Source organism: Molothrus ater, chromosome 10 (genome assembly GCF_012460135.2).
Source record: "Molothrus ater isolate BHLD 08-10-18 breed brown headed cowbird chromosome 10, BPBGC_Mater_1.1, whole genome shotgun sequence".
Lineage (NCBI taxonomy): Eukaryota > Metazoa > Chordata > Aves > Passeriformes > Icteridae > Molothrus > Molothrus ater.
The window spans coordinates 10,181,456-10,194,742 of NC_050487.2; the positions used below are offsets into that span (position 1 = coordinate 10,181,456).

The following is a 13,287-nucleotide window of genomic DNA, read 5'->3' on the forward strand; positions in this document are numbered from 1 at the left end:
CAGAAGAACTTAAAAGGTAAAAAGTAAAGCACACTGCTCTGCTTCCTCTTTACTTATTTGCTGGCAAATTTGTCAGATTTTTTGCTTCTAAAGGTTCCTACAGGGCTGCTGAAGATGGGGAGAGCTGCCCTACAGCCAGCTTCAGAAGATTCTGTGGGACTCACAACAGCAGAGTACACTATGTAAATGTACAGACTTTCACCAAAAGTATTTACACAAATTTAGATCCACTCCCACCCTGGTCTCACAGCATGTAGGTTTGGGTGATGTAATAATTATTTAGGAATAAGACTGATACAGTAGGAAAATGTGTAAATATTTGTAAATAACAGGGAATTATCCAACCAGAGGAAGGCAGCACCTTGGGTCACACACAGTAAAACGGAACAGTAGTTTTATGGACACATACATGAATATGAAAAAGGTATGACATTCCTTGCTGGGTCAGACAAGTGTCTCAGCTCAGCCACCTTTGCCTTCACTCTTGGCCAGGTTTTGCAGCCTTTGCCTTCTATCCCTCAACAATCCAATATTACAGGATTAGTGATGTTAGAGGGGCCATCCCTGCCTCTTGCCTTTATAACTTATTTGTTGGCCTTTGTCATGAAACCATCTCCTCCTGCCTGAGACAGTGCTGTGCACTTCTGGAGTCATGAAACACCTAGAGCTGGGAGGGAGCCATGTGACCGTGTTCACAGGGGTTCTTGGACGAGGCAAGAGACGAGAACGTTGACTCCATGTTCAGAAGGCTTGATTTATTATTTTATGATATATATATTACATTATAACTATACTAAAAAGAAATAGAAGAAAAGGTTTCATCTCTCAGAAGGCTAGCTAAGACTAGAATAGAAAAGAATGATAACAAAAGCAGCTGGCTCGGACAGAGCACGAGAGCGAGCTCTGCCGTGACTGGTCAGTAAATCCAAACATCCACAGGAGACCAATCGGGGATCCACCTGTTGCATTCCACAGCAGCAGATAAACATTGTTTACATTTTGTTTCTGAGGCCTCAGCTTCTCAGAAGGGAAAAATCCTATAGAAAAGGATTTTCACAAAAGACGTCTGCAACAGAGCCGTAGGGATCATCATGTTCCACTTCCTGCTCCTCACAGGACTATCTCCATCTGAACCATGTGACTCATGGTGCATCATCAGACACTCCTCATATGCTGGCAGCCTCTGTAATGCATGTGAAACTAACCCGTGGAAGGAATGTAATAATTCCTTTGGGCCCTTTCCCAGCAATCCGTCACTGCTGACACTGATACCAGAGTTATCTTAGTTCTCCTGTTCCATTGATCCTGTGGCTATAGGAGGTGACAGCCCCTCTGAGAGAACACTGAGAATACCTGCATTTGGTTTTATTCTCACAATCTCTAGCTAAAATGCAGAGAACACTTGAGGGAAACAGTGTTACTTGGGGTTTGCATTGACTTACTGAAGAATCCAACTAAAATTTCTTGACACTGAGAAAAACTGCAAAATTCTGTTTTTCCTGTAGTGCAATAATTAGAAAGAATTATTTAAGTAACTTCCAGGTACTGATGATTGGTTTCTCTGCTTTCAGATCCTCTTTTATCCTTTATTATCTCTTCTTTCCCATAGTCTTCAATCCATCTTGTTTGTAGTTAAAATTTCATGCTTTTTCACTGATTCACTTCTGAATGCCAAATAGAAGTCTGTGAACTTATGCAAGTTTTTGGTCAACTTGAGCTCTATGCCATAAGGTGCCTGCAGCAGAGCTTAGCTGCTGGGTTTGAAGGGAACTCCACTCTTTTTACCAAGTTTAGTCAGATGCAGAAGTGTTGTTCTGCTTGGTGGGAGGGCTGGGCAATCTGTTTCTAGCTGACATCCCAATTCTGTTTACTTGGGAAAGGGAAGATTCTGTAAGAGTGGAGGAAAGGTGAGTTTTATGGTAGTAGTCTATCCTGAAGAGTTACTCTAATATGGTCTCCAATGAATCAAGGAGATAGGAAAATTCTGAGAGAGGAAGAAAGGCAGTAAAAGAACAAGACTGAAAACCTTTGTCATCCTGATACTGTCTCCTGCCTCTGCTGCCCCTTGGACTCAATCCTGATATTATGTCTGGTGCTTCACAGGATGGCACCAAGGCTGAAAGGCTCATGGTGGCAGCAGGAGGTGTCTCTCTGCCTGGTTGGGCACTGAACATCAGCTCACAAATCACTTCTGCTTATTGACGCCTGCCCAACTCAGACAAAGAGGCTTCTTCAATCAAACTGATGGCTTATTCTATTTGGACAATGTGTACTTTGTTCTCTAAAGGAAGTGATAGCAAAGAAAATTTTCTGTGGCTATCACTTCCTTTAGAAAAAGGAAGTAATTTTTCTTTCCAGAAAAATACTGCAGATTTTTCTCCATTTGTGGCCAAATATAGCCTATGCACAGAAAGGTTCCGACGGCAGTTAGAATAAAGTGTATTTTTGTCAGATACTCATGACCCAGGAGTATTCACAGGACAAGTTCACTTTCTGACATACGAATCAGCTGATCTTTATCTTTTCTCATGTACTGCATGCTCACTTAGGGAACGAGCTGCTCTCTGCAGTCTGGCCCTGAATCCCACAGTGTGTGGGTGAGTCTTTCCATGACTTGTGTCTCAGCTGAATCTTGCCCCAGGTTCCTAACACATAGCAAGACATTCACATCCTGGGCTCAGGTGATTTTTATCTGAGACACAAAAATGAATATGCAAAGTTTGGTGTGGAATATTTAGATAGAAGGTACTAAGGGCAATACTCCAAGGGGTAGGTTAGGAAATACATTCAACCAAATTAACGTCACGGGTACTTGGTTTATATGTACACTTACAGCTGCTTCCTTATTAAAAAGTAATGCTGTAAGGCCATTTTTTACTATGCTGTACCTTACCTAAGGATAATGCCTACCCTTTTTATCTATTCACTCTTCTTAACTCTTGTCACTGGAGTGCCCATTGCCACTGGCAACATGCCAGGGGAGTGGCTGCTGGTAGCAGTGCAGGAGCTGGAACAAACAGCTGTGCCATTAATCAGCACCCTAAGACATTTTGAGAGGGTTTAATTCTTTTTTATTATAGGCAGCATTTTTGTGTTGGCACACTTGGGCACAAACAAGACCTGGATCTCTTGTTATAATGTGCTACCAACATGGTATGGAGCACATAGAAGTCCTGTGATGAGTTTATAAAGACTGGTTGAAACTACTTTGACCATGTTTTATGTCCCTTTTGTAAACAAAGAAGTCTGAGCTGGTTTGAAGGGATTTAGCCTCTTAATCTCCTCTATTGGCCAGGGAAAGTTAGGTTGCATTACCTTTCTGCAATATAGGTCACTGGCTGGTTTGTCTCCTTTTGGTTACAGGTTAGGTGCTGAATTCACTGTAGGTGAGAGATCACTGATGTAGTTGTGAGAGGCTGAGCAAGGAGCATCTAATAACAGTGGGTGTCCCTTTGGAAGCATTGCCAAGGCTTTACAGGCATCCTTATTTGCATGGCAGTGCCCTGAATTGCAGCTCTCTGATTTGCTCTGTGTCTCTTGCAAAAATCTCACACAGATCTTGGGAGGTTTCCAAATAAAGGTGTTTCCCACTCTCTGAGGACTGGGTTGATTGAACAAGTTTTACTTTCTCCCTCTTACTGGCACAAAGCACACTCTGCTCTCCCAGCTGAGGCGTGCAAAGCAGTGAGGTGTTGGAAGGAGAAGAAAACTTTTGTGTAGCATTCAATGACAGCAGAACAGAAAGTTCTACAGAAGAAGAGGTTATACCTTAAGTAGGTCATTTAATTTTCCTTATATTTTTCTTCTGGATCATTAGTGGAGGACAGGAACCACTCTTTTGTCAGTGGAACTCTCTAAGGATCTTCCTTTCTAATCAAATATTATGAGGTCACTGCTGTAGGTTTGCAGCTGACTTTTGTTCTAGTTCTGACTGTGGCTGAGTGCACTGGGCTCTGGTGTCCCTCTGCCTCCTACACTGTCTGTCAGCTCTTCTAATGGCATAGAAGCCATCAGGATTTAAAGGAAGAACAGCAGTTTTTTTGTTTCTCAATGAAGTGGGGAAAGATGATTCTGGTGAGAAAAAAGTGACACATGGTAACAAACAATGAGCAAAAAAGCATTGCTTTTAAGAGATGAGGAAGAATATGAAAGACTCTATTAAGCTTCATGTTTAGAATTTCTAACCACAGTTAGAAATAGATGTATGTAGGATGCTTATCCCAGCACCAAAAAATCTTCCCTATCTCCAAGTTTGCTATTTGATGATTTGGCCTGGTGACTTTAACATCTTATTTGTAGTTTTTGTAACAATGCCATACAATCCAATTCAATACCTGTGCTTTAGTCTTTCTTGGATTGCATACTTTCAAAATCTCCAGTTAATTAACAAAAGGGAAGTGATATATACGTCAAAGAAATCTCATTTGAAATGGTTAATACTTGTAGTGACTAATGCTAATGCTCCCTCACTGTGGTTTGCCAAAGAGAAATGAGAGGAAAAACCTGAAGGGATTTCTAAGGCACTTTCCATGTTGAAAGAGCACTTTCAAGGGTGTGTTCGCCTGCAGACTTATTCCACAGGCCTCCCACTAGTGGCAGATATTGTCCTGCTGTCACAGACGGATATCTCATTTCAGAGATGCAAATTCATGTTTGCACAACCTCTGTGTGTAGGAAGTTTCATTCAGCTCAGCATATCCTCTGTTTTTTTTTTAACCTCAAGGTTCATCTCATTACAGACACCATGGGAGACTCTGAATCATTGCAACAACCCAAGTAGTGTAAAGTCCTGCTGGAAGAGCATTTGTCACATTTTCATAAGTGGTCATAACAAGCTGGCTGCTTCATTTAATGCTAAACCTCTAATGACAACTGAAACCATCTTAAAATAAGTCCATTATGCTGCTAGTGTTTGCTTAAATGTAAGAATTCTTGCACTTAAAATGTCCCGAGTTCTTCTAATATCTTGATTTCTTGCCAGCTCCAAAGAGTTTTGATCATAAAGTTATTAATGTTTTTAGGGGTTTTGTTTTTGTTTGTTGTTTGGTTTTTTTCATCAACAGTGTGTAAGGTTTTATCCCTTCCATGAAGAATTTTTTTTTAATGTGATCCAAGTTCTTCATGTGCCTTCACCTTCCTGTGAGTTCTTTCAAAGGCAAAGCAGTTACAGTGTGTGTTATACCCTGGAGCTCTGGCCCTGGTTGCCATATGCCTCAATGTCCTAGGTCAGGTACAAGCACAAATAGAAAAAGGACCAGTCTTTGATCTGAGGAAGGCTGAGCCTACTTACTTGAGGAGATGTTTTTGTAAAACACAGGTCACTTTGGAATAGCACATTTCTGTCAAGCCCGGATTGCTTGACTTAAAACATCTTTTCTGGCTTAAAACAGTTTTTCTGTCTCTGGTTCTTGCCTTGCTTACAGGAGCCCCTGATGACTGTGAGCAGGCTTGAGTGGTTGGACACAGCACCCTCCTCAAAGCCCTAGCCAAGAGCCAGACCAACAGGGCACTTCTGGGGCTGGCTGCAGTTGTCTGGACTAGCAGTAAGCAAGAAAGACTCTGAAAATGGGGACAAGCAAGGGAATGCTTGAAACAGCCAAGCAAACTCTGCAGAAAGAGAGGAAAAATTACCCTGGCAAATGTCTTTCTTCACAGGAGCTAGGGCAAGGCTGCTCTTTCTAGGGCCTCCAAATGCCTCTTGCAGAAATCAAGGGGTGATAACCAAGGTCCAGAAAAGGGGTATAGGAGGGTGAGAGAGTCAGTGATATCAGTTGTGTTATGCAAATAACCTGTAACAGTCAGGATGGAAGGGATGTGGTGGTGTGGTTCCCTTGGGAAAAGAGCAGGCCTCTTGGAAAGAGGGAAGTCCAAGGAATTTGGTTTGGGCAACTGTGGTTTAAAGCTCCTCACAGGAAAGTCCCTATAACGTAACCCTGTAGAGGTGAAAAGCTGCAGTGATTGCAGCACTTGTCTTGAGAGGGCCTGTGTCCACAGCTGCTCTGCCAGCCCTCATGACACAGCCACTCCAGTGTTAACTAACAGCTATTCAAAACAATCTTGACTGGTTTTTGTTTGGCAATCCCAAATAAGCAGGAATTGCTGGGTATTTTTAAGCTGGTCTTCCAGTAAGACATGACAAAACGCTGGCTGTGTTCACAATGTACTGAGTAGTCCAAGTAATCACATATTCTGTATGTCAAGTATGACTTGGTAAAAACTTCATGATTTCTCTTGGTCAACTTAAAACATTACCACTTCATGTTGTTTAGTTCTTTATTCTCTTTTCTTTATAGGGTTTGGATTATTTGTCTTAGGTCTTCCTGAGGAAGCAAACTCAACACAAAAAAGCAGCTTCCTATTTTCTTAATAGTTCTCTCTTAATTTTATACAAAACCATGTTTCAATTGAATTAATGAACAGTTTCAGCCAACCTAAAACTGCATTTTAATGAAAAATTTAGGTCACAGATTTTCTTCCTCCCTACTTCTGTTCTTGTATTTTACTTTCAAGATTCAGAAAATGTCACATATTTCTCTTTCATAATTGCCAAGGCATAGTATCTTTTTCTCCTCTCTCTGAATTAAACATTTTTAAAGTGCAAGCCCTCATTTTATCAGTACCAGAAGGCATTTTCACATTCAGGCTGTGGATTTTGGCTCCACCTGGCATGGTCCTGCCCCTCCTTCTGCGCTGAATTTGGGGTATGGAGAGTGTTTTCATACATCCATCCTCCATGTACTCATTCTCTCTCTGGCTGCAGTTGCACAGGGTTTTTTCCCCTTCCTAAATACATTATCCCAGAGATGATACCACTGTCAGTGATGGGCTCAGCCTTGTCCACTGAGTCCTTCCTTGGAGCCAGCTGGCATTGGCTCTGCCAGACATGGGAGAAGATTCTAGCAGAGAATCCACCACCAGTGCCTATCCAAAACCCTGCCACACAAATCCAATGAAGACTTTTTCTCATTCTTCTTTCTAGTTATAGGCTTTGCCATCACATTTGAGAGGTCCCTTTCTGTGAAAAGGTGATTGGCTACCCCAAGGGACTGTAGACAGAGTAGAGTTAACATTGCAGAGAGAAATCTTCCTTCAGAACATTAGATATTTAGCTTCTGCATGTAAGTAGCAGGAAGCAATCAGCAGTGCTGGGATGCTGCCAGGATGCTCATGGCAGGTGCACCAGGTCTCCTCATAACCTGCACTTTCCATAGATGGGAAGTTAATTTCTCCCAACAGGCACAGATCTTGTCCATAATTGCTTCAACGCAATGTCATTCAATGGTATTTCTAGACCTGTAATGTATGAAGTGCAACCTCTAATTAGTGAAAATTGGCTTCTTCCTCAGATAACAACTTTTGTCAGTCATGCAAGTACTGAATTGCCTGAAATCACCGGATTGCATCACAGCCTCTACAGCTCCAGAGATATTGAGCAAGTTACCTCTGGAACTTTTGTGCTTGGTACTTATTATGCATTTACTCATCAGAGATTATGCAATGATTAAATCCCCGTATTTGGCCATGTTCCTTCCGGCTACTGCCTTCTCATGCACTTTGCTTTATCAAAGGAGTCCTAAACCTCTGGAAATTACAGAAGGGAATTTCCCCCATCTGGTTTTGTGTTTCCTGGATGATCAGCAGTATTGCTGTACAGTTTTATTTACATCAATTCAGAAAAGGTACTAATAAGCTATAAAACAATATCCATTTGTGAGGATGAAAAACATGGAAACTTGTTATCTGCTAGTTCATTAACAACTGGCAGTATGTTTCTCATCTTATTGTGGGGCACAGGTAAAGATACTAATAGTGGCTGACATTCAAGTACTTTATTTTAGTCTTTCATCTTTAATGGTAGACCAAAGCCCATAAAGTGACAATAATCAAATGGTTAATGATTATAAAGTTCCTTCTCTGTCTTTCTCTTCAAAAGTCCATGAAGTATTTTAACCCTTGCATGAAGACTAAGTAGACTGCTCCTGTGCTTTTCTGTGATGGGGAGAATGATGTGGTAAGACCATGCCCTCCCCTGCAAATTTTTTTACTCTGTATGGAGGTGTTTATCAAGGTTGAACTATTAAGTCCTCTTCAGCACTTCAGACTTTCAGCAAATATTTCTGTGAGTAAAAGTCCTTTGGGATATAAAAGAGGAAGCATATTATCAGGATGCAGCAGCTTGGTGACCAGAGAAAGTTGCCCCTGGCTGTAGCTTTGCGGTTGGTGTCTGAGAGCAGTTTGACTCCCCAGCTCTCCTCTTTAACATCCCCAAGCTGTTCAGCACCATCAGTTCCCCAGTATTGCTTGGGAAAAGGCTCAGTTTTCCCTAATGCATTTCTTCCACAGGTCTGACTGTATCGCTCTGCAGCACTGGCACCTAGGCTGTCTTTGCTGTTATACCCACAGGAGGGGTTTGAGCCTGTTTTCTCTGGCCCCTGGAACAACAGGAGGAAGCTTAGGAGAGGATGAATGCTTTGTCAGTCTGTGTTTTGCTGCTCTGCCTTACTGTGTCTGCAGTTATTGTGAGGGGATCTGAGGAGGGACAACAGGAGGGAGAGAACCTTCTTTGCTGAGAAGCTTACAGCAAAGTCAAGTCAGGAAGACAAATAAGTCAGGGAACTAAAATAAGAAACAAACAGCTAAATGTGAAAAACCCAGAAAAAATAATTTAGGGTTGACTGTGGCTTGGGAAGGAGCCCAAGTTTAAGATCATGTTCAGGGAAAGACCACATCCAGCTTGAGTATCTGCAAGGCTGTTCAAGCTAGGCTTTCCCATCCTGGGCAACCTGTCCCAGTGCCTCACCCACCTGCTATGGCTGCTCTGTGCCTGATGGGAGTTTCTCTTTTCACAGCTTGTGGCTGATACCTGTCATGCTTTTGCTGTACCCTCTGAGGAGACTCTGGACACAGCCCTCCCTACACAGGCCCCAGGGCAGGGAAATGATGGCTTCCCTTGACCTGGTGTAGCTTTTGAACTGCAGTAGTGTTAAGACACTGAACACATTTATATGGCACCTGCAACTGAGCCAGGAACAGGTTTGGAGGTGCCACTGCCACTGGCCACCCTGGGGCCTGGCAGCCTCATCTCTTGGCTGTGTGGCAGTCCCTGGCCAGCCCACATGGCCCCACTCGGTGACACAGGTGCCAAAGGAAACCAGGTTGAAAGTTTGGTTGGGTCAGGGTGGACAACAGTCACTGTCCCCTCACTCCCAGGGAATAAAGAAAAACACTTCTATGGGACATATAAGCACCTCCTTGTTTTTATATGTTTTTTGCCTTCTGTTTCCATTAGGGGTTTGTGAAGGTAAAGAATGATAAGATACAGTTATGTGTCATATCACAACTAGCAGAGCTTTCTTCAGCTGTTTGCAAATTAAACCTTTTTGGATTGTTTTAACTACTTTGTGCAAACAAACTGAAGGCACTCTGTATACACCAAGTACAAACAAAATGACAGTGCTCCTGAAGTTGGGGCCATCCTTGTGGCTGTTGTTCCAAATCTAAATCTTAACCTAATTTCCTAAAACTAACAAAAAAATGAGATAAAAAGAACACCTTTTAAAATGAGCACGTGTCCAGCTGTGACAAGGTACATGGCCAGTCACGGTCAGTTGTGGGAACCACAGCTGTGATGGAACTGCCTGAGGGCAGGACTACAGGGTTAGGGCTGCCTGAGGAGTGTCATTGCCCTGGTATCCAAACTGCTGGGGCTTAGGTAGAAGTGTCAAAGCTCAGATGAGAAGATTCTGTCCAAGAAGCACTCAGTGGAGAAGAAGTAGAGCTGTAGAGTCACCAGGAAGGCATGAGGTGCAAGGCCACCTCCATATGGATAAGGAAATGGCATATGAAATGCCAAAGCTGGGTATAGGTACAATAGGTTTGGGATCCATGAAACCTGTATGTAAAAGAAAAAAACTACCATTCTACTCAGCTAGTTTCAGGCATTGCCTAATGCTGACAGTCTTTAAAGCAGTGCAGACACAGCTGGATAAGGAGAGCATTGATCTTTTTGAACTTTTGTGGTATTTCACTATGATCCATAAGACAGTTACAAAAGCTGCATTCATTAGGGTATGGGCTCTTTGTTGCCTCCTCCCCATCCTTTGGCCAGTTGCTGTGGCTCTGCAGAGAAGCATGTCCAGTATATGTGATGCCATGCACACTGCAAAGCTGCTCATGTATATGAAATTTCATATGAAATTCCCTCAATTCTCACTATTACATAGAGAAATTAATTTCTCTGAATAACAGTCTGTTCTAGAGTTCAAGCTGTTTCCATTTCTGCAAATCACCCTTTGAGAGAGGTACTGGCACCCTGTGAAGCATAGAAGACATGTAATTATGCACTGCCTATGACTGTCCATTGACTCTACCTTAAGAGAAAGCTTGAACACTTAAAGCTCAGGTTACTCTATAAGCACCTGGAGCTGGCAGCAGCTCCTGTGAGCACTGGCTGGCCGGGACATGGCCTGCAGCCATCACAGTAGTTTCACAAAGATCCCTAAACAGCATGGGAAAGTTCCATCCTTGAGTAGCAGCTCAAACGTTGTACTTGGAGTGGTGACAGAGCCTCTCCCTGGTGGTTTCTCTAGAGCTGTGCGAGGCAATTTTAAGATTGTGTGTATTTTTGTTGAATGTTCACGAGTTACAATACTCTGGTACAGTTTGGGAAAGCAACAAACTACAGCTATTGTTTATGAAGCACATTAATGCATTCTAGAAAGCACAGATTTGGAGAATATAGGCCCCATTTCAAGTTTCTTTTAAGCTCACTGTGTTGCAGATGAAATAGTTCAGACATGTAATGAGCTGCAGGAAGTCATGGCAAGGAATATATGGTTAAGGAAACGAAAACCCCATTTCCATGGATACTCAATCCTGCTCATGTGTCCCTGCCAATACTACAGTCCAGAGCTCAGAAACAGTAATCTGGAAAGTCCAATGTTACAGTGTTGGCCAACCAGGAAATATTAATGTAGCACTTTGGTGTTGGTGCAGCTTGTGACCCAGCTCCTTGCCACACTGAAATGAATCTGGCTGGCTCAGCCCACCTGCCTCTGCTCTCAGGCTGGGTTCATTAAACTAGAGCACAGCAGACACACAGTTTCTGTAGGTAATATTTAAAGTTACCTACATTGACTTTCCTCATTTCACAACCCACACTCCTACCCCCAAAACTACACACGCTTCACCCACAGAACCATTACCTCACAGCCTTTTATTTCCTTTTCTTTCAGACTGAATCTTTTAAGCAACTTTAAAAAACATTAGAATATTCCCCAGCACACTGTTATCTCCATTTGTAGTACCCGGAAGGAGAGCCGGGGCCAAATCGGGCGAGATGGAATGTGCCATGGGGAAACCCGCTGATGACAGTGGAACCGCCCGTGTGTGAATTCCCGGGCTCCTGCCCCCTTTATAAGCAGGTGGAGGTGCGGCAGGGCTGGCAGGAGCAGCAGGCACAGCCAGGCACTCGCTGGAGCACAGCTGTGTGTGCAGAGGGAATGACTGGCTGCAGCAGCAAGAGCATGGTCCTGGTCTCCCTGCTGGGGCTCCTGGCGCTGCTCCTGTGCGGCACCGCGGAAGGTGAGTGACCTCAGGTGCTCTGCTCTGGGAAGGGCTCCTGCTGCTGCTCACAGCTGGCAGCAGTGAGGGGCTGAGCTGAAGGGAATGGTTTCAGCAAAGTGTGCTGTCTCCTGTCTCATCCCCCTCTTCTGTCATGGGTGAGCTGGATGGCTGGGGTTGAGCAGAGAGTGCCTTAGACAGCAGGGCCAAATGGAGTTTATTTACCTTGTTGTTGTCCTTCATTCCAGCACAAAGTAACCAGGACTGCTGCCTGTCCTACACCAAAGTGCGTCTGCCTAAGTGGGCCCTGAAGGGTTACACGGAACAGCTCCCCAGCGAGGTCTGCGACATCCCTGCCATCATGTAAGTTACTTTCTGAACCTCTGCAGTTTTTTCTGACATGTATTAACTTTAGGATGTCTGTTTGGGCTAAACCAAGGATTTGAATGTTATAAGAGAGATTTTTCCTGCCTTTTCAAAAAGTTAAATTAACTGAAGAAATTGTATATCACACCTGTAAACAAAACACACAACCTCTAGCTGATAGGGACTGCTAACCCAAGGGACAGTCATACAATGTAAATAATAAATCTGGCTCTTTAGCAATCAGCTGTGCAAACAAGGTTTTGTCTCCAGCTAAGGGCCATTCTGGCCAACACAGAGTGCTTCCTTGCCAAAACCTGTAAACAGATACATAAGTGACAAGATTTCTTCTAATTCACAGGGATCGGATGTTTTACTTACAAGGTTTTGGCCTAGATGTTGATCTGTCACCTTAGCTTGACAGCACCTATTCTCAATTTTACAAATTGTTTCCAATATCCAGCAAAGGTCTTTGACTAAACAGATCAAATAAATTGAACAACATTTTATGGTGCAAAAAATGATCCCTGAGACTGAAGTAGCTATTGCATTTAACTTTCTTTTTCTTCATATAATATTGGAGGGATTTGGAGCATCCATATCTAGCTACTGTTTACAAAAGCAGTTTGTATTGGTCATTATATAGAGTAACTGTACTCCACACAGCAGTTATTGGCAGAGATTTCTGATTTCTTTACCATTATTTCTTTACCAGTTTCCACACTGCCAGTGGGCTGAATGCCTGTGTAAATCCTAAGGAAGGCTGGGTGAAGAAACATCTCCTTTTCCTGAGGTAGGAATCCATCTCTTTCCATCTTCTGTCAGACTCAGCTACTCCTTTCTGGAGTCTTCTGAGAGACAGTCATGTCACATGCCCCTTCTTCCACCTGAGCTATTCTCTCAGGGGAGAAGAGGAAACTATAATTGAGGTCATTATTTATGTGTGTTCTCTCTTCCTTTTAACAGCCACAGGCTCAGGAGGATGTCAGCCTGACGCAGTTTCCAGCAAGGAGCTGAACACAGACGTGGCTGAAGAAGCACTTGAGGCTCCTAGCTGAGGTGGTTTGTACACTGCTGTGTGCTCACTCACCTCCAACTCTGGCTTCTTTGGAACCATGAACTTCTTGAGTTGATTCATATTGCATCGCTGTTTTGCTTGAGTTAAGCATTTTGTTACAGTTTCTATTTTTACTAATATGTTTATGTTACTGATAGGACATGAGTACTGTTTAGTAAGGTCTACCTTGAGCTGTTGTACAGAGTGTGAATTTTATTAAGTTTATTGCATGTTGATTTTGTTTTCTTCAGCATATGTAAAGCAGGTTATTTATTCTGTTTATTTTGTTATTGTCTTGTGCCAAA

The 13,287-nt window shown here is 43.0% G+C and overlaps 1 protein-coding gene across 1 annotated transcript; it reads left to right on the forward strand.

Annotated features, from left to right (window-relative positions):
- The first annotated feature begins 11,492 nt into the window (after window positions 1-11,492).
- CCL20 (C-C motif chemokine ligand 20) lies at window positions 11,493-12,955 on the forward strand. Its single transcript, XM_036389108.1, has 4 exons — window positions 11,493-11,583; window positions 11,811-11,925; window positions 12,641-12,718; window positions 12,892-12,955. Exons 1-4 carry the CDS (start codon window positions 11,502-11,504, stop codon window positions 12,917-12,919), a joined length of 303 nt encoding a protein of 100 aa, XP_036245001.1. The 5' UTR covers window positions 11,493-11,501; the 3' UTR covers window positions 12,920-12,955.
- The last annotated feature ends 332 nt before the right edge of the window (window positions 12,956-13,287 follow it).

Coding starts and splice junctions, on each gene's coding strand:
- CCL20 (XM_036389108.1), top strand. CDS start 11,502: ATGACTGGCTGCAGCAGCAAGAGCATGGTCCTGGTCTCCCTGCTGGGG. Junction 11,584..11,810: donor CCTGTGCGGCACCGCGGAAG/GTGAGTGACCTC, acceptor CCTTCATTCCAG/CACAAAGTAACCAGGACTGC. Junction 11,926..12,640: donor TGCGACATCCCTGCCATCAT/GTAAGTTACTTT, acceptor TTTCTTTACCAG/TTTCCACACTGCCAGTGGGC.